At 33.5% G+C, this 27,817-nt stretch overlaps 1 protein-coding gene across 1 annotated transcript in view; it reads left to right on the forward strand.

Annotated features, from left to right (window-relative positions):
* The window catches only part of LOC129804877 (myosin heavy chain, non-muscle), a 77,588-nt gene that overhangs the window by 29,953 nt on the left and 19,818 nt on the right, over positions 1 to 27,817 (forward strand). Inside the window, exons 4-8 of the mRNA XM_055852546.1 lie at positions 5,922 to 6,037; positions 15,403 to 15,426; positions 20,824 to 20,916; positions 21,066 to 22,495; positions 26,136 to 27,445. Coding sequence (XP_055708521.1) covers positions 5,922 to 6,037; positions 15,403 to 15,426; positions 20,824 to 20,916; positions 21,066 to 22,495; positions 26,136 to 27,445 — 2,973 coding nt within the window. The remainder of the gene's footprint in view (positions 1 to 5,921; positions 6,038 to 15,402; positions 15,427 to 20,823; positions 20,917 to 21,065; positions 22,496 to 26,135; positions 27,446 to 27,817) is intronic.

The raw sequence follows: 27,817 nt of genomic DNA on the forward strand, positions 1-27,817 counted from the left end.
ATAGGTTTGTGTCTTGGCTTAAAGTTAATAGTTTAGTTTAGTTAATAATTTTTACTTTATTTAGTCTATTTATTATGAAAAAAAAACATGTTTCAATTCTAGGATTAGAATCTAGGAATAGAATCAAGTATTAAAGCTGTAAAAAAAAGCCACAAAGCTAACATTTATTATTCTGGTGCAATGTAATTTGTGGAAAATGAAGTGTCTTAGCTAAATATCAAAATATAAAAATTATGCACTCTTAACGCAACATGACTTCTGAGGTAAATCTTTGTTTTTTTTTAGAATTTTTTGAAATGCGTTCATAAAAATTTGAAAGATTCTATTAAATAAATTAGCAATAAACCTAAATAAAAACAATTAAACAATTGATACATTTGTGGTATATGTGATTTTTTGCGTAAAATATCGGAATATAAACCACTTAAAATTAGGGTAAATGTTCTAATTCAAAACCATTTCCAGACGCTTTAACTTTGACAGAAGATTCATCACAAAGTTGATATTTTTTCTGAAGAGAATTACATAAATTTGCTCCTTGACTCTTCTAGAATGTTACTGTTTAGTGAAAATTCTTTAGATATAATTTGGAAACTTCTTAAATACAAGAAAAATACGTGAGCATAAAATACTTCTATTGGAATCTTATTAATCCAAATGGAGACAAGGGAAAGTTTCTAATTGGAGACAAACACTGTAAGTGAAACCGCGACGAAAGGTTTCCTAAACCTTGTTGAGTTGCTCTTGAGTGCAGGATTTGTTCTTATTCCTGGTCTTTTCTCCTTTCCCATCTAATTGTGATTTCGTTCACAAGTGAGTTACGACAATTGCTGGTTCAAGCGACGTATGTGCAAGCGATTTAATTCAAAATGTTCAACTCTAATGATAACTTCGCATAATGTGTGGAGGCCTTAACACAATGTATGATAAGAGAAGTCGACTTATTTATTTTTATTTTGTATAGTAAATTAAGCTAATTGAAAACCAGATCCAAATGGAAATTTTTCGCTTCTCCAAATGGAAACGTCACTGTTTTCACGATAAATACAGTACTAAATTATTATATTTATATATTTTCTATACCTCAGTTTCATTATTGTGAATTAAATTAAAGAAATTTCTAGTTCTAGAGGCAATTTCTAATTTCTTTTTAAAAAAGCATTCTTGTACGAAAATTGCTTTCAATATGTAGAGACCTTTATAAGTTATAAGGTAATATTCTTTAATTAAAAACGAATTTCGTGTTAATCTTGTCAAATTTTTACTATGCTGATCATAGTAAACACCTGAATGGTTGGTGTCTTGATTAAAAGATTTTTCCTAAAGTGTTTTCGATCAATTAAAAAGTATTAAAATAATTTCCTAATGTTATTTTCTTATGACACGTTTATTTTTCAACAAGACTGCTATGGTCACTATCTGCTAATTCCCCTCAGACCGAAAATTCTTTCAAGTGCTAAAAAATGGGTTTGTGTATTGGATAATGCGTTAATTATTGCAATTTATTTTACGTGGCTATCTTTAGTATGGCTATCTTTAGTATAGTAATATAATCACTATTTAGTGATTAGTATTACTCTAACTAATACTAATCTTTAGTATTAGTTTTTTTCTGGAATTTTAATAAATGTCGTTAAATAAAGTAATTTTGAGAATTATAAAGGTACCTTGACAATTGCTATGCTTCTCTGTAAGGGACATAAAATTGGTTGGTGTCTGAGATAAATTTTCAAGTACGAATATTTTTCACAAAATATGATTACATTAATTGAAAAGTTCAGGAGTAATTCTTCATTGAATTTAATGTGTATTTAATGTGTAATTAAAGATATTTGCATATAAGATGCAATTAGCAATTCTTCACGTAATTGATCAAATACGGGATAATAAATTCTTAGAGTAATTAGTCAGACACTTTTGATTTCAATCGTTGATTAAGAAGTTGAAAGAAATTAATTAATCTCTCAACAAACACAGACTTTCAAGGGAGTTTAAAGAATGTTTATACTTGACGCTTTTTTTTGTCTACGCCGTTGTGTGTAGAGAATGCGTGATGAAAAGAAAAAAAAAAAAGAATATTTGCGATGCGAGAATGTCCACAGATCGGATGCTGTGACCGATAATCGCGATAGTTTTCCACAGTGTGTGAGCATGGAGAGTTGCTCATTTCACGATGATGACGACGACCTTATTGAAAACAATGCCATAGATGGTGTTGAAACGTGCACCAAGATTGGAGAATGCAGCAATATGTGTGTATAGTATATGCATAAAATTGCACTTATAGGAGAGGAGTGAAAGATTGTGGCTTCACTTGCATCTTGTGCATAATGAAAAGAGTCGCCTAGTGGACGCATATGGACGCAGTTCTCGGATTAGTGCCTGACTTTAAGAATTGGTCAAGACAGACGGCGTCAGATCGAGTGACTCTGATCACTGGCAGTCTATCCCATTTTTCTGTAACTCTCCCCATGCTTTAATTTATTTCTATTGTATGTGCAGTTTTTCTGCAACTTGCACACGAATTCAGTTGCTCTGAGTGCTTTGTCAGCATGAACTAATTACATTTTCTTACAAATAGTCACATGAATGCTAATGTGGTGAATTTTTGTTTTAATAAGAACTCCCTCTTACTCTCGAAAATTTTTACAGTTTTCGTTTGGGTTTTTGATTGTGGAGAAATTTTTTTTGTAAGCATAAATCCATCGATTCATCGTAATGTTTGGTGCGTTTTTTTTTCGTTCAAGTCAAACTTCCGAGACGAAGTTATTTCAATGGCATTAAGAGAAAATAAACTTCATTACAGCAAAATTCACTTAATCCATGAGTCAATACCAATGAATAAATTTTTTTGTATTTTACGGCCCAAAAATTGCCAGCACAACAAATTTTACAGGGTGTAAACGAATTTTATAAGATTACTAAACCCTCTTGCGGGTTGTTCTCAATAAGAGAAATTTTAAATAGAAAATTAAGAACTGAGAGTGTCTTCTAATATTCAATCCTGTTAAAGAAGTTTCCGATGCTACTGATGTTTACGTTGACTCACTCTTCTAGTGTAAGGTGCAGTTGCTTTAAATAACAAAGGTACCAAAAACCTTTGATCAATTCTCAAAAGTTTCGATTTTCTAAAATAAAAAAAGAAAAACAATTGCAATAACTTTTTAAAATCGTAATCATCGTTTGCCCTTAATATACGATCCTAATAAATTTCTCTCAAACTTTCGGTTTTAAAGAAATTAGAGCTTTTAAGTCTTATTAGATAAACCTTAAGTCTGAAGTCCCTATAATATTATGCCGAAAATAGACACAGACTGATCCTAGAGAATACTCAGCTCGAAAAATTTGGCGGTAAAGGATCAGCCCAAACTATCATACACTGAGGATTCAGGATCAAGGATTAGCGTTTTCAGCGTAAAGTTCTATTAAATCTCCACACTTTGATTGCTGAAGTACTTCTTAAGTGCATTATCAATGGATTTTTCGTACAGGAAAGAGCACTCTGACTTTCCCATTACTCCAATCTTAATGCATTTTAAGATTTTGCAACATTGCGTACCATTACTCTTCATATTTTTTCACCCAATTGACATTTTAAAAAGCACCTAAAAACACCCAAAATGAAGCTTTTTATTTTCAACACTGGCGCTGATGTCGCCTACTCCCCGTCATTTCACTAGACCTCACGAATTTAGAAGATCAGGCTTATCTTCTAAATTTTGGGCTGATCCCTGAGTGTATCGACACCAATCCTCATTTTCGGGCTGATCCCTAAGCCGATCCTTGTGTCTATTTTACGCTTTAGAGTGGCTTTCATAAAATTAGATTTTGGCTTTCGAAATTATGACCGGGAACCTTTAAAAGAATTAATAAACATGGAACACGATAAGTAGCAGATAATGCTAAAGATAGTTGCTCAATCTTATTTTACGAATTAATTTGTAAAAATAGTATTTAATTGCTTTAATTTATCGGTTTTTATTATTACCTAGTTAGTTTTCCACAGCCCTTTTGTCCTTTAACTAACTAATTAATTGGCAAATACGGTTTAACTTTAAAAATTCGACTTTAAGTTGAAAAAGTTTTTCTATCTTTATGTCACAGAATTGATTAAAAATAAAGTTCAATTTTTTTTGCTGAATAAGACTTTTGATTGTGGGAATAAGCCGACGTTAATTGCAATCAACAATAGGGAAATCCAGAAGTCGTCGGGAAGAGACAATCACTCAGAGAATCTCAGGGATCTGAAGAAGATCCGAAAATTGTGCCAAATATTACAAAAAATTGTAAAAGACAGTGTAAGTAAGTCCCGTTCCCTCTCATGCCCTGTTGTAATCCTGACGAAAATCGTGAACAAGTCTCAGAGAAAAATTGCAAGACTTGCCCACTGATGAAGACTTGGAGATCGAGTCGAAAGCTCTGGAGAAATTTGATGAATTTCCTTGAGTGATTGTCTCTTCCCGACGATTTTCGGATTTTCCTATTGTCGATTAAGATTTTTGAAAATGAACACAACTGTGAATTCTTGCGGCTCCGGCACATCTTTTAGATGGGTCCCGGTCAAAATCCCGAACGCCAAAATTCCGAACGCCAAAATTCCGAAAGCCAAAATCCCGAATGAGCCAAAATCCCGAAAGCCAAAATACCGAATTCTTAAAAGTGTCACAGCTACTCCCACGATTGTACCCGCGCTTGCTGGAGGCAAAGGGAAATTTTCTGTGTCTTGGGAAATTTTCTAAACATTTTCCTCCATATGATTTCATCCCTTTCAGGATTTTGAAAATTCGGGATATTGGCTTTCGGGATTTTGGCCTTTTTGGGATTTTGGCGTTCGGGATTTTGGCTTTCGGGATTTTGGCTGCCACCGCTTTTAGATCACGAAAATTTCGTAAAATTCACATATTTTTCTCTCTCAAATATTTTGCATATGTTCATCTCATTCTATCCCACTCAAAATTAGATTGAACAGAATTAAATTTGGTTTGATGTTCAAAAGAAGAAGAAGAAGAAGAAGAGTGCGAAAGAGTAGGATAGACTTATGCAAACAATTTGGGAAAGAAAAGGATGTAAATTTCGATTTAATGAGATTTTCATGATCTAAAAGGTGTGCCAGCGTCATTACCTTCTAATTAATTGAAATACCAAAGATGTTTGACTCTCCATACACCCTGTATACTTGAAGGCAATTTTATTGGTGGTAATATCAGTGAGAGAATAAATGCGAAAGATTTGCACCTCGAAGAGACATTCACGAATAAGATGAAAATTCCACAAAGTCACGGACTGTTGATTGTCATCCGGAGAGAGAAATCTCGTGACTTGTTGGGAGATTTTTCTGCGATTGCTTCAATATGAAATGGAATGATTCTGTCGTGGCTGTATCCAAAGGTTTTTTGGATTGTTCATATATACAGCATAGAACAAGGCAATCTTTCTCTCTGCTTTGAGAATTTTCTCAGGCAGATTCTCATGTTTCCCAATATATATCTCATCTGTGTAATACAAAATTATTGCACTAAATGTAGATCAATTTTCTCGCCTAAAGAGGAAGTTCTTGGGTGAGAGATTGACATGAAAATTGGTTGAATTACCTTTCGATCGTGTGTCCCTCTTTCACCTAAAACACCAATTTAAATAAAAAAAAAGTATTAACCACCTGTTTTTCTCTGGCTATATTTTTGCCCTCAATATGACAAAAAGCTGAAATTTAATGGAGTATTTTGCTAATATTCCAATGGAAAGTTAGCTTTTTTGGGTAATTTTTCTCCGATAAGAATTATCTAAATTATGGGATAGCATTGAACTCGGCAGTAAATTTTATTACTTTGAAAAATTCAACAGTCATGAGAAAACTATTTTGTTGGAATGTTTTGTTAGGGGGGAAAAATCATGTTTTCAATATTGGTAATTTTTATTTGCAGATCGTGAAGACCAGTCAATTCTGTGCACGGGAGAATCCGGTGCTGGAAAGACGGAGAATACAAAGAAAGTGATCCAGTATTTGGCTTATGTAGCCGCTTCAAAACCAAAAGGCTCGGTATGTTTTTTTTCTTCTTTTTTCTTTCTTTTTTCAATAATGATCATTCATCATTTCACGTGTAATTTTGTGGGGGTGGCATGGGTAGTGTGAAATTGACATAAAGTCAACAATATTGGCAATTGATCTCTTTTTACTCCCCGGGTGTTATTTCTATATAACCGGTGGAGATTGCAATGGGAGATTGTGGACATGACACTAAACGATATTCTCAACAGTATTGTCTTGCATCATTTGCATTTTCTTCAACAACTCTCGATATAATTTAATGTGGGGAGAGAGTGGCAAAACGGCACGAGAGATGGACATTCGGTTATTACCCGGACCAAGTGGGTTGCCTATTTTGTCATAGGCTGTAAAATATGTGTGTGTGTGTGTGTGTGGAGAGCACTTAAGAAAGTGTTTATCTACGGATAATTGGAATTTATGATTAATTGACACAATGCAGCAATTCAATTGTGTATAAAATTTTTATTTACTTTTATCAGTACAAAGTTTTCTTATACATCAAGAATTTACGATTTTACAGAAGAATGAATGAATTTGTCAAGGAGGGTAAACAATGATGAAGGCTTTGGGATACGGTTGAAAATTGGACAATACATAAATCATTTTAATAGCGGTCTTAGGAATTCTCTTGCTTATGTTACTATTCTCAACTCTCTTGCATTTTCTCTTACAAAATTACTTGTAATAAATTCTATGCAAATCAGTGTGCAACTATAAGGCAATCAATATTCGAAAATTTGGCAAAAAGCATTTCTTATCACCGTTTGATTCATTTTAAGTAGAAACATGTTTCACCAGGTTCTTTTATACAACTTCTGATGCTATTTTATTTTTGCAGTTTCCTTAATCAGGCTGTGATTAATTAAAGTGAATCACAAAACTATTTTAAAATGCAAAGAGTGTCGCATACCTGATTTAGTTAAATAATAGAGCTATTACGAACAGCGGGAGGGTGGGGAACGTTGAGGCACCGGATTTTTTAAGACTCGTGTGTCAAACGTTTATCCACTAGATTGAAGATAACTGAATCCAGCTAGTTTCTCTTGGATTTTGATTAAAATTTTACATTTGCGAAATTTATATTGAAAACAAAATAAAATATATTTAGCACAGGAATGTACTAATCTGCGTCAGTTCATATTTGCCATTTTATTTGATAAACAAAACAAGAAAAATTAGTAGGGGGAAATGGGGCTGCTTTGAATTGTGGGGCTACATTGATATACACAGAAAAAAATATTTTGTAAATATGTTCGTAAATGTTTGTGAATTCCTACGGGGGTGTTACGAAATGCTCGTGAATCGTATAACCCACAAACATGTTCGTAAAAGTTTGTACTTTTTTCACAAACATTGTTCGTAACATGATAACTTGACGAGCATTTTTTGTACTTTTACATACATTTTTTCGTAAATGTTCGTAAACACACAAAAAATGTCCGTAGAATTTTGTCATTTGTTCGTATATGTTTGTTTTCATGTCGAACATTTTACGGACAAATGACAAAATTTTACGAACATTTACGAACAAATGTTTGTAAAAGTACAAAAAATATTCGTCAAATGATCATGTTACGAGCAATGTTTGTAAAAAAAAGTACAAACTTTTACGAACTTGTTTGTGGGTTATACAATTCACGAGCATTTTGTAACTACCCTATAGGAATTCACAAACATTTACGAAAATTTTTACAAAATATTTTTTTCTGTGTAGATAGGGGGAGGTGGGTCTACTTTGAGTTGTGGTACTACAACAATTTTTTCTGATATTTTTAAAAGAAACTAAGCATTACCGTAATGTAATTCAGATAGCTAAAACAATTGTGGACCTAAATTAAATTTTGGTACGACCCAACTTCCTTCAGAAATATGCGAAAAAATCGTATATCAATGTAGTCCCAATGTTCAAAGTAACCCCATCTCCCTTTTCGCATATTTATAAAGAAAGCTGGAGTTCACAATTATTTTATTTAGTATCACAATTGTTTTGTAGGGCTAAATTACATTACATTACAATCCAGTTTGCTTCAGAAATGTGCGAAAAGAATCGTATATAAAATTTTAGCTCCACAGTTCAAAGTAGCTCCACTTTCCCCTATTCCTACTTCTTTGGAACATAGGACTTACTGAATACTTATTAAGATATAGGGGGAGGCTTTGATCGTTCGCACATACGCTACCTTCAGACACTTCATATTTCTCCCATATTCCTTTATGAATCTCACATATGGCTATATATTGTAATAGCTAACCTTAAATCCCATCTTTCCTGAAAAAATTGAGAGTCTAATCCTTTTTTCCTAGTTTCAGGAAACAAAAAATAAAAACAGGTCCAAAACTGTAATTTTGCTGTGCAATATTTCATACGATTGTGCAGAATTAATATCACTTTTCTGAAAAACTACTATCACAAAGGGTAGAAGGGTTATTAGGAATCAGATTTATGTAAAAATCTTTTAGGCTGAACAGGCACTTTTTGTGGGTGGAACAAAATTCACAAACTTGACTCAGATTCATCGATCGCATATAGAAGACTGCTTCTTTCAGATATTTTCCAGGAAACTTCATTTTAGATACGATCCCTCATATTCACATCTATTGTAATCTACCGATTTGATCCACCACTAAAAAGGAAAACTTAAAAATCGTAAAGTTGATAAACAAGAAGTAATTTGACTCAAATAGGCTGCAGTTGAGTAATTATTAAGCAATTTTGCATTTCTTTGATATAAAAATATTTTTCAAGCTTGCACAAACTGAATGTGCAATGAAAGAATCACATCTGCAATAAGCTCATACAGTTTACAACTGGTTTTTTGACAATCTTTGACATAACCTCACTATTGTGTTGTTTTGCATGACAAAGGAAAGAAATTGTCCGTGAGAAGCTGTTTTGTGAAAATTTTAGCTTGTTCACCTGCTGAAGCTCAATATCTGTGCTAAATCCCGATTCCTGCAGCTGCAGGAACAGAGAAATCTTCAATGATGCGCATTCAAACGTTTTTGTGCATATCCGGCTCCGTGGAGGAATGGTGGAATCTTGTGTGGTCTTCTCGCTTGCAGAGTTTTAGTCAATTTTTAGCTTTAAAAACTTATTGATTCGTGTAAATTTGGTGATATTTGGACTTTTCAAGAAAGTATTCATCAGATTTAACCGTTTCCGGAGTGAAATTCTCGTAGAATCAAGCAAAAAAATGGTTTTTAGTGTCAATAAAACATCTCTCAGAAAAGTTCCAAAAAAGTGATATTAAAATGTTTTATTCCTTATAAAAATGGTTTAATTAAGTAGATTAGAGTTCCCTTTAAACAATGATGTGCAACTTTTAGTGTCCGGTGCAAAATTTACGGTGAAAATGGGGTGTTCAATGATGGCGTGAATCGTGTGCGATAATAGAAACTTGATTCATCTATCGGATAAATCGCCATTAAATTTTCATTTTCCTCTGGAGGAAAATCTAAGGATTTCCTGGAATTTTGTTTGGTGGGATTATGAAGCTTATAAGTAAGACATTTTTTTGGCATAGTTGGAGAATCCATACAGTTTGCATGGTAGTCAGAAAAAATCACTGAACTTGAACATCATTTTTGTATGCGAAAGTTCAAAGCCTCCCCCTACCGTGATTGTACTAAATCTCAAGGATGTTCTAAAAATGCTTCTATAATATTTTGAAAAAAAGTCACATGAAAAGCAAGGTAATCTAATCTGGGAAGTAAAGAAATTAATAATGCAGAAACATTTTCAAGAAAAGAAAAAGAAACTTGAGAATGATCAACAGGTAGTTGGTTCAAAATGACTTAGCACTACATAGAAAGTATAAAAGTGTATAAAAGAAGGAATGTTCAAATTCTAATACAACAGTTACTGATTTTTTTAAGGAAAAGTTTATTTAGTACTAAAAATAACTAAAAATTTTCATGGAAAAGAAAAAACAATCGTGTGTATTTTCTTAAAATTTGAAATAGTGTTTACAAAATCAGTTTGCAACTGAATAAAAAATATTTAAGTAAAATTTTTTGTGAATATTAATTCCTACAGAGGACTTCCGTTTCCGATATGTTCGTAAATCGTAATAACTCACTAAAAAGTTTGTAAAAGTTCGAACTTTTCGCACAAACATTGTTCGTAATATAATCACTTTATAAGCATTTCTTTTTTGTACAAACATTTGTTCGTAAGTGATTGTAAACATACAGAAAGTCTTCCTAATTTTTTTTTCATTTATTTGTAAAGTTTTGCCAGTCAAACAAAAATGTATGAACAAATGTTTGTAAAATAACAAAAAAATGCTCGTCAAGTGATAATGTTACAAGAAATGTTTATGAAAAAGTAGAACTTTTACAAACTTTTTAGTTGCATTTCACAAACTTACGAACAATTTTATGAAATATTTTGTTTTGATGTGTAGTCATATAAAACGATGAGAAAATCCCAAAATTCGAAATTAGGTTCTGTTCAAAATTACCCTATTGTACATTATCACGAATTTGATAAAAAGGACTTCAAATTCCTTCTCCAAGACTGATTTGGTAAGACTACTTTTCCTGTGAAAAATATAAATTTGTCTGTTTAGAAGGTTTAGAACATGCATGTGCTAAAAATTAGCTATGGGGTTGGAGTGTTGTTATAAGCCTATTAATACAGATGTTAAACTTCGCTGAAAGCAAAAGGAAATTTTTAGGTTTTATGGGAAATTATTCCTCGCATTGTCCTCCGTATAATTTTGTCCCTTTCAGGATATTAACCCTTTCGGGATTTTGGCCGGCATCGTTTCTTTTATAAGTTTAAGAACCTGAATTAATTATTACCATTAATTCTCTGAATTTAATTCAGATTCTTACGAATTCCTAAATTGATCTTTTTATTCGGGATTTCGGTTTTTGGGATCTCGGCTTTCGGGATTTTGGTGCTGGGGATTTCGGTTTTTTTTTTTAGGGATTTTGGCTGCATCACTTAACCCTTTAACGACGAGACAGTTTTCACTGACAGAAAGTCATGCAATAAAAATGAAACCGATTAACAAAATTTGTAAAAGGTTCTACATCTAACTTTAGAACATTCAACAGAGTTTGATTCGGTGTACTTTTTATCTCTATGAGCGACAGGGACAAAAATAGCCGAAAAATTTAAGTAATTTTTCTGACAATACCAGTGACTGTTAATTTTCGCTCTAATGAAAAATATTATGTTTGAGTATTTTAGTTTCTTTTTCCAAAACGGTTTGACTTAAAAAAATTGGAAGTATACAAAATAATTAAAATAAAATTTCAATATGAGAATTTAAAAATTGATCACTTTAAGCTTAAAAATTTACTATGTGGCAAATAGCTGAAGATTTGCAAAAAATATCCTAGATTCCTTCAACCTTCTAGTTTACGATTACGTACTAACATTAGGAAGAAATAAATTTAGGTAGTCAGGAAAAAATATTTTCTTTATGGGACACCGGTGTTCCAATCGTCCTTAAAGGGTTAAAATATGCTCTTCTGAATTCCAGAGTGTTATGAAAAATATCAAGAAAAAAAGAAACATTATAATTATCACTTTAATGACTTCTTCAATTTTTCGAACATTCCACTTTTTTATTTAGTACACGCATGTACTAAAAGTAGAAGATTATTTTAATTGTGAGAGACACTTAATAAAAAAAGAACAGATGTTAAAAGCTGTTTGAGCTGCCTTCCAAAATTGTCCCGAAAAATCTCAATGAAAAAAAGCACAAACAAGTGAGAGAACAAATTGATTTAATTTTTGGCATTAATCAATCCTTCTCAAGAGCTAATTGGTGGGAATTCGTGAGTGGATTTTTTTTAAATGTTTTTATTGAAGAGCTTCCATCCAATTTTAGTTCATATGACAAAATTGGTGCGAAAACAAACTGCGGGAAGGATTTTTTACTTGTCACCGCTCTCTTTTGACAAAAAATAATAATAATAATGAGATAATATGTAATATGCTGCTATTATTGGTAAATCACAACTGGAAAGGAATTATAAAAGCCATTCGTTGCTCTCTCCTCCTTCTTCTTCATTCGTGAAAAAAAAAATTATGCTCTCTGTGGATGTGTTGTTGTGGTGAAAAACGACATTCCCGATATGGTAAAGGTTGTCTTGTCTTGTAAATGTTACTCGATTCTATTTTGGCCGAATATGGATTGAATTAAATGAGTACCGTGTGTAAAGTCATTTTGTTATTTTATTTTTCATTCATGTGTCTCTCTCTTTTCACCATATGTTTTTCTCAAACTGATGGGATTGTTCGATAAAATTTGTGCCAATTTTTCCCTTCTTTTACACTAAACCTCACCACATTCAATTTTTCATTTTGGTGTTGATGGTGGAACAAGGACGAGTGGTTTAGAGCTAAGTATATATGTATCAGAAGAAAAAAACTTTAGGTGCGTTTTCTTTTTACGCTAAACTCGTGATGAGCGACGAAAGAAAAATAATGGCTTAATTAGATGGGCTTTGCCGAGAGAGAAGAGGGAATATAGAGACGGTGATTTCTCGGTTATAGAGGAAAAATTCATGTTGATACTTTGGGCGTCAATGTAAATTTTGCCAGCCAAAAATGCTCAAGGAGTTGGCGTTTTGTGGCAATAATTCGGAAATGGAGAATTTTAATTGAGACCAGAATAACTAACAAAGTCTTTTGCTACGTTCATTACATTACCTGACGAATGATCTTTTTTTTGTGTTGCTGCCGCAAATTTTATGCAAATCCCCTTCAGATGAAAAATTGCGGTGCCAATTGGTGTATTTTGCTCGCAAACAGTTGATTTTGTACGCCAAGAATATACTGTTGAGAATTGAAAGAATGTGTAGGATTGGTAGTGATTAATTTATTAAAGAGTCTCTTTTTCATGTGAGGGAAAATAATAATATTAAATGTTTGAGAATTGCGAGAGATGAAATATAATATTCTAAATAGAATATCACGAGCTCAAATGAGAGGGAGTTTGTTGTTAGTGAAGTGAAAAAAAAATAGGCGCAATATTCAGCTCTATTTACGTGATTTTAGTATATTAAATATAACCTCGAAGATGCTTATCTTTTTGATGTTTGCGAGAAAAGAGGAGAATATATACTATATAGCAAAATTACATCAAGTTTTCCAACTCCACGCATTTTACTAATTAATTGTGCATACACGGTACTTGCAATTAATTGTGATTTATATGAGATTAAATGGGTTTAATCGATGGGACAAATAAAATGACAATGGAGTGAGAGCAATCTTTACTAATTGATGAGGAAGATTTTGATGGTGGTTTACGTATTTATCACATTTAATGAGTTGAATGTGTTATACATATGTCAAAAATTTTGATTCTTGAAAAAAATCAAATTTGGTGAGTTACTCAATAAAAGAAATCGAAATCTTTACATTAAATCAGATTTTAAGATAGTTGTAGGGAAAGCGGAAGTTCCTTACAATAACTTTAGACCAGTAAAATTTCATGAAATCAAAATTCGCGTTCCTTTCTTTCTCGGAAAAAAAATTTCATAATGTGAATTTTGACTTTATGAATTGTCCTGACCTGAAAGGTATACCGGAGCCATTATGGTTATCAAAATCTTCAAAATTTCTTTAACTTAATTTTCATCTTGTTCCCTAAATTGACGTCATAGTTATTTTGCATTAATTGTGTCATACAGTCTACGTTAGATGAATAAAATATGCATTCAAAATTAAAGGATTGTGTAAAGACCTTTTTGTGAACTTCATAGGGCAACCCTAATTCGAGCAGTCTGACACATAATCTCAACAAAAGTAAGAACGGTAGCAAGTCATTATCTTGTCACAAATTAGAACTAATTCAAAAACGTCTTTACATGCGAGAAATAATAAACAAATAAATCATTCTTAAATTCTGACAATTATTTAGTCTAAAAGTGCTAGAATGATTAGCAATAAAATCGATACAGTGTCAAAACTGCTAGAATTGATGAAACCGCTTGAAACACAGAGCTAATTTCAACCAATTACAAAAATGCCATGATTACTAAACAAGTTCATTGTCGATTTTTCATTTATAAGTATGATCAAAAATTATAATTGCTACAATTGCGTAACAAATATATCAAAAGTGAAAAAGATTCCCCAGAAAAAATGTGCAAGCCATTGTGAAGAGGCGTCAATCTCCAGGCAGGCTTAAGACAAGGTGGCTGAATCAATTTCAGAAACTTGCCTTAAAGCGCCTTGGGATCGAACCTGAACATCTTCCTGAAATGGCGGAGGATCGGAAACCGTGGGCTGCTAAATTGGATGTCATACGCCCGCGATCACAAGGAGGATAAGCAGTTGAAAATGATGATGATGATATGTCAAAAGTGCTAGAACTTATTAATTCAAACAAATTTAAAATACTCTATTAAATATTTTGAACATAAATCAAAGAACATTAGTTTTTTTGCATTATAATCCGGTACCAATCAAAATCCCGAAAGCAAGTCAAAAGTCAAAATCACGGAAGCTAAAACCCTTAAAAGCCACATTCCCAAAAAAGCCAAAAAAAAATACACTTTTAGGAATTCAGTATTTTAGCGTTCGAGTTTTTAGCTTTTGGGATCTTGGCTTTCGGGATCTTGGTTTTTCGCGATTTTGGCGTTCTGGATTTTAGCTTTCGGGATTTTGAACCATAGGGATTTTGGCTTTTCGAGAAATGGCTTATTCAAAATTTTGGTATTTTCGGAATTTTGATCCATTCGATATTTTGGCTATTCAGGATTTCTTTTCGAGATTTCGACTTTTTCTTTTGATTTTGGTTTTCAGAATTTTGGTTTCTGGGATTTTGTCCTTGTCGAGATTCCGGCGTTTGGCATTTTGGCTTCCGGGATTTTGATCCGGACCGTTCTAATTAAGTGATAAGAGTTATAGAAATTATATAACCGGGTTTGAATTTACGTCGAAATTGCTAGAATTAGAGTTGTTGAGCTCGATTAATACTTGATATACAAGTTTAAGTTAGTTTTAATTAGTTAATTTTGGAATTAGAATAATTAAAGTCATTCTATTCATTTTTAATTTGAAGAAACATTTAGTGGCTTCATTTTTCCCATTTTTTTTATTAAAATAAAAAATATATATAAGCGCTAGTTTTAAAATATAAAGCTAAGTTTTCACTATTTCATTACCCGTTATACGCTAATGTTATTCTTTTGTAATTAATGTGTATATATTCCTTTTTTTATTTTCTTTTTTGCTATTCCTCAAAATTTTTACAAAAACCTTTTGTAAAACACCTCTCCACGCTGTAAATCGGATGTTATTCAAAATGCTTTTTGATGCACCTCCGCACTGATTCTTCAAAACTTCTTCACACAAAATCAACACAAATCAACAATCATCAATGCAGGGACCCAGCCCAGCTCTTATTATTGTGAGTACAAAATTTTCCTTTCTTGTATTTTGTTGACATTAACTTTTTTTTTGGGTAACCTTCCATTAATTTTTTTTTAAATTCTTTTTATCATATAATTTTAATCAATGTTCATATAACACCAATATTTTATTTTTTACCTTTTAAGGAACGATATTTTTTTTCCTTTTGCGTCTTTTTTGATTTGACAATATTAATCATAACATTTGTTGAAGGATGCTAAAAATGAATTTGATGACTGACTTTTCTTTTCGTTTTCCTTCGTGATTTATCCTTGCGTTTGTGTTTTGTGCAGAACCACACAACAACATTTGCGGTAAAGTATTTTCTTACAAGAAAAAAAATCTACATTCGAATTTGCCTTTGGAAATTTGTTAACATTAATTTTTGATAACATTGTATTGATTATCTTCTTCGCTGTCGTATCATTTAGTTTAATTTGATTGTTATGATGCAAGGAAGGAAATTGAGTTTTTTTTTTGCTGACTCAATTATTGCACTTTGCTGTTTGTTGTTTTTAACATTTTTTTGGTATTAATTGCGTAAATGTTTTCTTTGATAAAATTTGAGAAAGAAGTGCACGTAATAATTTTCGTAAAGTTTAAAATTTTAATGATTTTGCTGCATTGATTTAAAACAGGCAGATTTTTGTGTGGAACTGAGAAAAAATACTTTGAATTGTTGACTGTATCTTGAGATGTAACAGAGTTTATTGGAGACTTTGCATCAATGCAAAATGGGGGGAAGGCACTCTTAAATTATTCTTCATTTGACTCTCTATCGAACTCTATTCAATTTAACTTTCAATTACTCAAGATCAGCTCAATTTCTCATTGATCTCCATTGATCACCATCTCCTTCTCTAACTGTTGCATTTTGTATTGACAAAGTGAAATTTTCTTTGGGTGAATTGGTTCTGTTTGGACAAATAAGTCTATTAAGAGGGCATGGAACAACTGTGCATTAATGTTTAGTCGTGGAAATTGAGGCAAAATTGCAATATGCAAATATCTTGTGGGCAAATGAGGCACAATTCTTTCTAAAAAGTATGAAATGTGTTTGTGAAGTCTGTGATGCTTTTTTAGTATCTTGTGTGCTGTCTGTAATTTGTGTTTGATTCAATACTGCACATTAGACTTTTTTATGGTTTCAATATCATCTCTACTGGCTTGAAAATCGATGAAAATGATCACTGTGAGATGTATCCTCATTTCACAAAATTTCTGCATGATTGAAAATTATTTTCTATTGCGCTTTTGCAGTAAGGAATTTACAGGCTTATTCAATATTTGAAACAGTATTTTTTTATTATATAATTTGTTATTTTAAATTTTATTTCATATTCATTTAAATTATCTTATTTATAAATTACTTAAAAATGGCGTTTCGATGGCGAATAGTTGGCAAAAACTGGACTAAAGGCCTCTACATATTGGGAGCAATTTTCGTCAAAAATTGCTTTTTTGAAGGAAATCGTCTGTACTCTGTGCAGATGATGTGTAGAGCCATTAAAGAAAGTAACAGAAAGAAAACTTTGTTTCAGTAGTGATCTTTACTTATGATTTATGCTTCTCTTTAATTTTATGATTTTGCAATTTATCCTTTTTTTTTTACAACTAATTAACTTCTTGTGAATATAACTATTTTAGTGAGAAAACTAAAAAAATGTAAAGGATAAAAAAATTATCCATATTTTCAAAATAGAAGATAAAGTTTAATTTCTGATTTGTATCATAAAATTTTGAAGGAAATGGATAGTGAGAAGTTATATAGGAGATGTGATCATAATTTGGGACAGCATGCATATAAGCACGAATGAAATCATTAGGAAGTGTCGTTTAGAGCCTTAACAAACAGTTTATCGTCTTTGCTTTTTCTAAAATTAATCTTAATACGCTTAAAAAAAAATAAATATGTAGAGAATTTGACTGAAATTTTATACGCCTTGCTTGTAATTTTGGACACTGCTTGTAATTTTGGACAGCTAATCTGCCTCAATAGGATGCCCATTGTTTTTCATTTAAAGAACTTAACTTATCAAGTCACATTCCTGTTTATTAGAAAATACTATAGAATGTTCCAAGGAGCCCGGAAGCTTCCTGTATCATTCACTAAAGTGACCTGACTTCGATATTCCAAGTACGCGCTGATTCACGCATTCCTTCGTCTTTCCAGGACTCTTTTCTTTTAAGGCTTTTTGCACTTCATCTCGTTCGTAGAGATGATGATTCTTTGTTTCTTCAGGCATGTTTCCAACCTAGTCATCACAAAAGCTAAAAATTTTCGATATTTCGAGAAATAAAACACCTGTCCGAAATAGCTAGCCTCACTAGTGAATCTCTGACAAAATTGTTAATTTTTCACACGACAAACGTAATTCATGAACCAAACCTTACTTCAGATTAAATGAACAAATCACTATTAACGTGAATCGACATAATGTTCAATGAATATTTAATAATATCACTTGAAAATATCGAGGAAAGATTGTTAGTATTTCACCACAGCTTAATAATACAGAAGTAAACATAAAGTTCCGTCATATTTCATTTAAGAAACTGCTCACACTGAAGTTTCAATAAAGGAAATTAAATTCAAATTATGTTCAAAATTCAACGTATTTATAATTTTAATCAATTTATTTATAATGTCCAAAATTACCCTCAAAGTGTCCGAAATTACAAGCTGTCCCAAAATATGAGCACTTTCCCTACTCTATGATTTTTTTTTTACCTGGAAAATCTGTCTTTTGAAATATAATTTGATACAGGCAAGAGCCTCTCGACATTCATTTTTCTATACGTTTTTTCTATATAGAGGAATTAAAAATTAATGGCAATTTTTTTTTCTAAAGAGAATTGACTTATCATTCTGATAGATTTCGAAATTGTGTGTTGAAAACTAATACATATTTCGTAATGTTCGCTGAAATAATACAAGAATTACCAGTAAATTTGTTTAAGTTGCGGTGCAATAGGGGAGACTGGGGCACATGTAACCATTTTCGATACATGCGAATTTGAGGTGATTTTCCAAGGACACCCTGATTTTTTGGAAAATATTTCTTAGCTCATGTTTTACCCTTGGGTATAGGCAATTCGTCGAGGGTAATGCGGATGCTGGAAAACAATTGAGTTTTCCATAAAAATAAAATTTGTGTCCCTGTGCATTTTTCTCTTTTCACAAAATACCTGGGGTAGAAGTAACCACTTTCTGGGGAGGATGTAAACACCTTTTTTCCCACCCTTGAAATTAACTTTGCACCACTCTCGATTATTTTAATTACTTAAGAGATATATAAAGACTGTATATTTTTCAAAAAATCACGACACTTTTTACAAAGAATAATTAAAATAGCAAAAAACTAAAAGCATGCATATCAAAGACATTTTTCAATAGATTTTCCCCATATTTTGACATCATGTGACTTTTTATTGAACACAGCGCCACCAATTTTTTTCGTAATCTATGAATTATAGATATTTCGCATGAAGGTCAATTTCCCGCTCTTTTACCTACTCATTTTGTAAATTGAAATTGCCTGTTTACATCTACCCCAAATGCTGTTTTCTGACCAATTATTAATTCTTTTAAAGTAATGAGTATCTCAATTTCTCTAGTAAATGCATTAATATAATCCTAAAAGATGTAGGAAAGAACTGGTATTGCTACATTTCGATTATTTTACACAATTTTTAATTTCCAGGTGGAAATCCAAATGATCAAAATAATCGAAATATCAACATTTTCAGGAAAATGATTTTTATTTTTAAAGTATATTAGGATTTTATTGACCAATTTATCTGTGGACATACATCCCCATGGTATCTATGAATGCTTATGGGTTTTATCCTCTGGAGTCTTAAAATTAATGAAAAAAATCACAGTGTTTACAACTACCCCAGATTACTACTGCCCCAGTTCCCCCTATGTGCTAATTTTTCAACGAAAAGTGAAAAATAGCTTCACTTTTTTTCTCTACAATTCTCACAAGTTCTCCAGAAAAGGCAAGGCGAGAGGTTATTCAGAGAAATAAGGAAAAAATAGGTACCATGCAATTGTCGTAAAATCAAACATGAATCCGTCAATGCGTTGATAACTAAAAGTTGCAAGAAAATCTACTTGTCTGAGGAATTTGATGATCATGATTGCAATATTTAGAATAAAAAAAGCAAAGAATGGTAAATAGGAAATAAGAAGAAAATACTTTAAATATGATCTGTAAGTGTATTGATATTGACATCACTCTGGAGGTTCCAACAAGACACGGTATGATCACAGAAATCGCGTGCCAAACAAGTTTGGCCGAAAAATACATTTTGTTGTTCATTTCAGACACATAAATGCCATCCATTATTCTCAGATGCAAATCCGTTTGACTTCTGATCAATAATTAGGACAAAAAAATAGTAAAGTATCGATAAGCTGAAGATAGCTTGTTGTGAATTTGCTCGTACTTCGAAAGCACACGTTTTCGTGCAGCTTGCGATGCGTTTGCGTTTACTAGAAAACTCAGGATCCTCAGGATCGTAGTCCATGCCAATGGTGGTTATGTCAAAAACTTCAAATGTTCATAAAAAAAATCATTTTGAAATGAAAAAAATACAACATGTTGAAAAGTTTCAGTTCAATAGACTCACCCTGTAGGGGTGCTTTGCTTAAGGGGTTAGTTATCAACACTAAGACGGCGGTGGACGCAATTTTTCCCACAACATTATTGTAAAGATTGTAAACGATATCTTTTTTTTTTATATGACTCAAAGAGTAGGGTAGAGTCTACACTTATAGATGTTATACACTTATGGACAGCTTGCAAAAATCTTAAGTTAATACATAGAACAGATTTTGAAAAATCACAAAATTTGTTAATCATATTATAAAATAATAATTTTATGACTTTTCGCAATCTGTTTTAGGTGAGAAATTGGGATTTTTGCACGCTTTCCATAAGTATATAACATCCATAAGTGTAGACTTCACCCTACAAGCTCAAAAGCATTCATAATAATGTGATAAAATGATAAATAAGAATTTAAATATGCAATTTAGATAATCTGGTTCATCATTATATTCCAATATCTCCCGATCCTATGACCATTTATCACTAATTTGTTTTCTTGTGCATGCTTTTGTGTGTGAGATAAATGCAAATTAAGCAAAAGAAAAGTAATAATGTAAGAATAATGATAATGCAAAATGATGTGATTTATTGTCTACTTCTTTACCGTGCTTTGTGTTTGTAATGCAGTCTTCTATCTTTTCTATATATTAGTCTTTCTACTAAACTTTATTTTCTCCTATCATAAGTGCTGTGCTATACTATGTGACAACAATATATATGCTTTTGTTAAAATGGGAATGTCTAATTGAGTGGTACAATATCGTAAATTATTTCAGGGCGAATTGGAGCAACAATTGCTGCAAGCCAATCCAATTCTTGAGGCCTTCGGAAATGCCAAGACTGTGAAGAATGACAATTCATCGCGTTTTGTAAGTATCATTTTGCCTCTTTATATATATATGATTTATATTGCTTTACCAATATGATGAAAATGGATATCTCAATTGATATTTGAGATGAGTGACTTACGTATAAATTTCTCTTTCTTCGTCGCGTCATTATTAAAAAAAATAACCAGGGAAAGTTTATTCGTATCAATTTTGATGCGTCTGGTTACATATCGGGAGCAAATATTGAGACATATTTGCTGGAAAAGTCTCGAGCAATTCGACAGGCTAAGGATGAAAGAACATTCCATATTTTTTATCAATTGCTGGCTGGAGCATCACCAGAACAGCGTGAAAAGTTCATTTTGGATGATGTTAAGTCATATCCTTTCCTATCGAATGGTGGTTTACCAGTGCCAGGAGTTGATGACTATGCGGAATTTCAGGCAACTGTTAAGAGTATGAATATTATGGGAATGACCCAGGATGATTTTAATTCCATTTTCCGGATTGTGAGTTCGGTATTGTTGTTTGGATGTATGAAATTCAAGCAGGAACGTAGTTCAGATCAAGCTACGCTGCCGGATAATACGGTAGCTCAGAAGATTGCTCATCTTCTTGGGTTGAATGTCACGGATATGACCCGAGCCTTCCTAACGCCACGCATTAAAGTTGGTCGGGACTTTGTGACTAAAGCCCAGACAAAGGAACAAGTTGAATTTGCTGTGGAAGCAATTGCTAAGGCTTGCTATGAAAAGATGTTCAAGTGGCTCGTGACCAGGATTAATCGTTCTCTGGATAGGACTAAGAGACAGGGGGCTTCCTTTATTGGTATCCTCGATATGGCAGGTTTTGAAATTTTCGAACTCAATTCCTTTGAACAATTGTGCATTAACTATACGAATGAGAAATTGCAACAATTGTTCAATCACACAATGTTCATACTGGAGCAGGAAGAGTACCAACGAGAGGGTATTGAGTGGAAATTTATCGATTTTGGCCTAGATTTGCAGCCAACAATTGATTTGATTGATAAACCTGGGGGAATTATGGCACTCCTCGATGAAGAGTGTTGGTTCCCTAAAGCCACAGATAAGACCTTTGTGGACAAACTCGTATCGGCCCATTCGATGCATCCAAAATTCGTCAAGACAGACTTCAGGGGTGTTGCCGACTTCTCCATTGTTCACTATGCTGGACGCGTGGACTATCTGGCCAGCAAGTGGCTGATGAAGAATATGGATCCACTCAATGAGAATATTGTGAGTCTTCTTCAAGCATCCCAAGATCCATTTGTTGTGCAGATCTGGAAGGATGCTGAAATTGTGGGAATGGCCCAGCAGGCGCTCACGGATACGACTTTCGGCGCGAGAACACGCAAGGGAATGTTCAGGACGGTATCTCATCTGTACAAGGAGCAATTGGCCAAGTTGATGGACACCCTCAAGAATACAAATCCCAATTTTGTTCGTTGCATCATACCCAATCATGAGAAGAGAGCCGGGAAAATTGATGCTCCACTCGTGCTCGATCAACTGAGGTGCAACGGTGTCCTCGAGGGAATTCGCATCTGTCGCCAGGGCTTCCCCAATCGTATTCCATTCCAGGAGTTCAGACAAAGGTGAGTTGAATTCTCCCCTCTCCAAAAGAAATCACACTCTCTTAGTTTCAGATAAATGTCCAAAAGTAGCATTTTATTGACTGGAGGCGAAATTAAGATCCGCCTTTTTGGAGACTCTATCTTTGGATTTTGCATTAAATTCATATTAAAATTTAGAAATAGTATCGCATCTCTTGTTGGTCGTTTTGCTACTCCAGAAATGACTTTTATAGTCATTTTATTGCTCTTCTTCACTAATTAAATTTGCTCCTCTAGCGAAATTTGATCAAAAAAGTCTCTCTGGAATAATTAAAATTTCAGGACAGTTTATCATTTCAGTTCGAGAATTTAGGGTTTTCGGAAAATAAAATTAATGGTGGTTAATTAGATGAATCTTCAAAAATTGAAAGTTAATCCATTCATTTCTTAGACTCCTATTTGATTCTGGATTTTTAATGCCTTTAGACGTTGACTTTTGCTTGATTCTGCTTGACGATAAAAAAATTAAAAACTGTAAGCCAAGACATATACCATTCAGAGTATGAGAATACAGTAGACTCTCTCTCAATCAGGAATATGGGGCAAAATGTCATCCGGTTTAGCGATAGATTTGGGCGTCAAAGCCTTTGTAAATTCAACAAAAAGCGCTCAATTATAAAGACTCACGATAAAATAGAAAGAACTACAGCGAATTTGGGCGAATTAGCTTCATAATTAAACGTGAAAATTGTAAACAAATTTTTTTCGCCCGATTGAAAAAGAGCCGATTGAGTGAGAGTCTACTGTATTGGAATTTAAGTACACAGTTAAAAAGTTCCGCTAAGACAATTTATTAAATAATTCCACAACAAACAATAATGTTTAAAAGGCTTTCGAGAATATGATTTAAAACGACAATTAACCAAAAGACGCTAAAATTTTAGCAATTAGCCTAGACAAGTACCATAAAAAGAATGTAAAGAATCCCAGCTAAATAGTCTGGACACAGGTTCCTTCAAATGAGGCAACAAACTTTTGAGGCATCAAAAATGAACAATTTTAGAAAACAATTATTTTAAACATGAAATAAAATGATTTCTTTTTCGAAATACATAAATAAAATCTAAGGATTACAGGCAACTGATTTGCAAAAAGAAAAATTTTAAAAAGTAATTTTTCTATAACTTTTTTGCACATGATCTCCGAACACACACGAGGCAACAAACTTTTGACACTCACTGTAAGTTACTAAAAGCTTCATGACCATGTCACATATAAGATTAATATTATTAAAATTAATATTTTCTGAACTGCAAGAATGACAAAAAAAGATAGCAAGGGTTTTATCATGCCTCTCTCTCGTGTGTCGCTCGAAAACTGACCGAATCACAGTTGGCACGCAATTTCTATAATTACCTGTAATATGATTCAAAAAACAATTAATACGAACAGTAATATCTTACTCGTCATATTACTCCACTAGAGTGTAGGGGAAGCTGGGGCAAAAAGTCACAAATCGAAAATTTCAAATTTCAATATATTCCAAGATAAATAAGATACTGGCTTAAAATTTTTTCCATAGATAGCTTCCATAGACCTTCATAGATGTTGTATGTTTCTTAGAATTCGAACAAGGAATTTAGAAAATAAAAAACATCAAAATTTTTAGCCCTATTTTTGAAATATTTTCCTTGCAGAATATATCAATTATTACCTACTTATTAATCAAAATTTATGCACTGATGATTATTTCCTAAATGATTTGGATTCTTTGAATATGAAGCCTCTATCTATTTTAGAATTTTACAAAGTTTTTTTCTCAAGAAATCTTTTTATTAAGGGCAGAATCACATTGACAGTAAAATGCTCACCGTATTTCGCTGATTTACACATTTTCATTGCAATTCTTACGAAAATTTTCAATTACCGTATTACCTTATCTCATACTCGGTGGCACTAGGTGAAAATCGTAAAACAAAATTGAATAAATAAAACGAAAATACGATAAACGCGGTGAGCAAAAAAAACTGTAGGATTTTTTTGCTACAGTTTTTCGTACAGTTTTTTTGCTCACCGTTTATCGCATTTTCGTTTTATTTCTTCAATTTTCTTATATTATTTTCACTTTTAGTGCCACCGAGTATGAGATAATACGGTAATTGAGAATTCGAGTAAGAAATGCAATGAAAATGCGTAAATTAACAAAATACGGTAAGGCTATGACGGTGACGGTGAGCATTTTACTGTCAATGTGATTCTGCCCTAAGAACGACCACTTGGGGTAAAAAGTAACAAAAGGTGTGGAGCAAAAAGTAAGAAAAACCGAAACAATTTATGATGTCTCACGTCAAAAGAAACGTCAATTGAAAAGCGTTTTTATCGTTCAGATCGAGAAAATTGTGTTTTACAAAGATGTAGAGGAATAAATTTCCTATGAAAATATGTTATCTAAGTATTTTTTTTTAAATGTACGGAATCCTGTAACAAAGCGAATCAAAATGTGATAATATTCCATGCCTGATACCATTTGCCCCATCATTTTTGAGAATGGTCTCAAAATTACCTTTTAGAAAACGGATCGATAAATGTATTTCCTTACAAAATAGAGAAAAAATTACTTTCATAAAGTTGTAGAGCGGTAAATTTCCTATAAAACTGCGCTAATTAGAAATTTCTGGGGCGTTCACGTAGTTTGTAAAAAAATAAAATATCCGTTTTGTGACTTTTTGCCCCTGTCTCCCCTACTCTTTCTAACGCACATCGTCCATATATGTAAAAGTGATAGTGAAAGAATTCCCTGACACCCTTTTCCCACCAATTTTCATACCTGAGGAAGGAGCCATTCAGCTCCGAAACGTTGACTAGAGAATAAAGGAGGAGAAGAACCAGGTCGAAATTCCGTGTGTTTTCTCTATTGCATCAAATTATCGGCCGGATTCCATATAGTAAAACTACATTTTATTACGTTTTATCACAGTGAAAAAAATGTCTTTTACTCGACATTCAGTTGCTTGCACCGGGCGGGAGTCGAACTCACAGCTGTGAGAGTCAAGTCAGAGATCTCACCGCCCAAGAGCCAACGGTCTTGCCTATTGCGCCATTGAGATCTCCTTCCAATTGGTTATGAAGCGGTACTGAACCGATAATTAATTTTTGCTTGAAAATCGATTCTATTACTCTTGCGCTACTTTGGGCGATCTTTCGAGTGATCTGTAAATCGGTCCAAACCAATTAGAAACCGGTAAAGGATAAATGTTTTCCCAGAGTGTTCTTATTGTCCTTCAATGCCCTATACGAAGTATTATAAATGATTTTTTCTGAAACCCTATTTTTCTAATACGCAAGGTACTCTGAAAATGCACTAAGTCTTAATATTTCTAAAAAATTAATTGATATAAATTCAAAAAACAAAATTTGAATTGAAAAATGTCTGAAATGTCAGAAGAAAATATCGCTACAAAATTTTTGAGTAAAATCGCAGTAATCGGAGGGTACTGAAATATTGTTCCATTATAATTGTTTTCCAAGTTTCATAAAGATTCTCAAGAGCAAAAAATATAGTACAGAAAATTTATCATCAATATTCACAATTGGTCAGTAAGTCTGTTGAGTTGTTTTAAATGAAAGAAATCCTTACATATTTGTTACGCGTGCTAAATAATGATCGTTATTAATTTTCTAGATACGAGCTGCTTACGCCCAACGTCATTCCCAAGGGTTTCATGGACGGCAAGAAGGCCTGCGAGCGCATGATCCAGGCTCTCGAGCTGGATTCAAATTTGTACCGTGTTGGGCAGTCGAAGATCTTCTTCAGGGCTGGTGTCTTGGCACACTTGGAGGAGGAGCGTGACTATAAGATTACCGATTTGATAGTCAACTTCCAGGCATTCTGTCGTGGCTTTCTGGCCAGGCGTAACTACCAGAAGCGTCTGCAGCAGCTCAATGCCATCCGGATAATTCAGCGAAATTGTGCGGCGTATTTGAAGCTGAGGAACTGGCAATGGTGGCGTCTGTACACCAAGGTTAAGCCTCTGCTCGAGGTGACGAAGCAGGAAGAAAAGTTGGTACAGAAAGAGGATGAGCTGAAGCAGGTACGTGAGAAACTGGAAGTTTTGTCCAAGAGTGCTCAGGATTATGAGCGTAAGTTCCAATTGGCCGTGGAGGAGAAGACTCAGTTGGCAGAGCAGCTTCAGGCAGAGATTGAGCTTTGTGCTGAGGCTGAGGAGAGTCGAATGCGTCTGTCGGCCAGGAAGCAGGAACTCGAGGAGATGATGCAGGACCTGGAGGCACGAATTGAGGAAGAGGAGGAACGTGTTAATTCTCTGGCGACGGAAAAGAAGAAGCTTCAGTTGAATATTCAGGATCTCGAGGAGCAGCTAGAGGAGGAGGAAGCTGCTCGGCAGAAATTGCAGTTGGAAAAGGTTCAGCTCGATGGGAAAATTAAGAAGTATGAAGAGGAACTTGCTCTGACTGAAGATCAGAATCAGAAGTTGCAAAAGGAGAAGAAGATGCTCGAGGAGCGTGCTAATGATCTGTCCCAGACCCTCGCCGAAGAGGAAGAAAAAGCTAAGCACTTGGGCAAATTGAAAGCTAAACACGAAGCCACAATTGTTGAGCTAGAAGAGCGTCTGCTGAAAGATCATCAGCAGCGTCAAGAGTCTGATCGCACAAAACGCAAAATTGAGACGGAAGTGGCGGATCTCAAGGAGCAACTCAATGAGCGTCGGGCTCAAATTGACGAGATGCAGCAGCAACTGACGAAACGTGAAGAGGAACTCACGCAGACCCTCATGAAGATCGATGAGGAGGCTGCAGCTAAGGCCAGTGCCCAGAAGGCTCAGCGTGAGATGGAGTCTCACTTGGCGGAGATTCAGGAGGATTTGGATGCTGAGAAGATGGCTCGGGCCAAGGCTGAGAAGATCCGTCGCGATCTCAGTGAAGAGCTCGAAGCCCTCAAGAATGAACTACTTGATTCTCTAGACACGACTGCAGGTAAGAATTTTCAATTGTGAATTATTCATTTGATTATTAATAATCCACGCGTCTTCTCGGGAACTTTCTCATGCAGATAATTCAGTCTTTTAGCTTGAAATTAGTAAACTTTTTGAGATACGCGAATGACCAATATGATGCATCTTTGCTTCACACAAACTGTACTGAGGATCATAAAAACTGGATAAAACCATTACAATATGCAGACCAATGATAAAATGTGAATACAGTAGACTCTCGCTAATTCGGCTCTTTTAAGATCGGGCTAATTTTTAATTCGGGCGACAGTTAAATTCGAAAAAAGTTTGTTGACATTTTTCAAATTCGATTATGATTATCAAATGACGCAAATATGCTCAAATTTGTCATGAT

This window comes from Phlebotomus papatasi, chromosome 2, assembly GCF_024763615.1.
Source record: "Phlebotomus papatasi isolate M1 chromosome 2, Ppap_2.1, whole genome shotgun sequence".
Lineage (NCBI taxonomy): Eukaryota > Metazoa > Arthropoda > Insecta > Diptera > Psychodidae > Phlebotomus > Phlebotomus papatasi.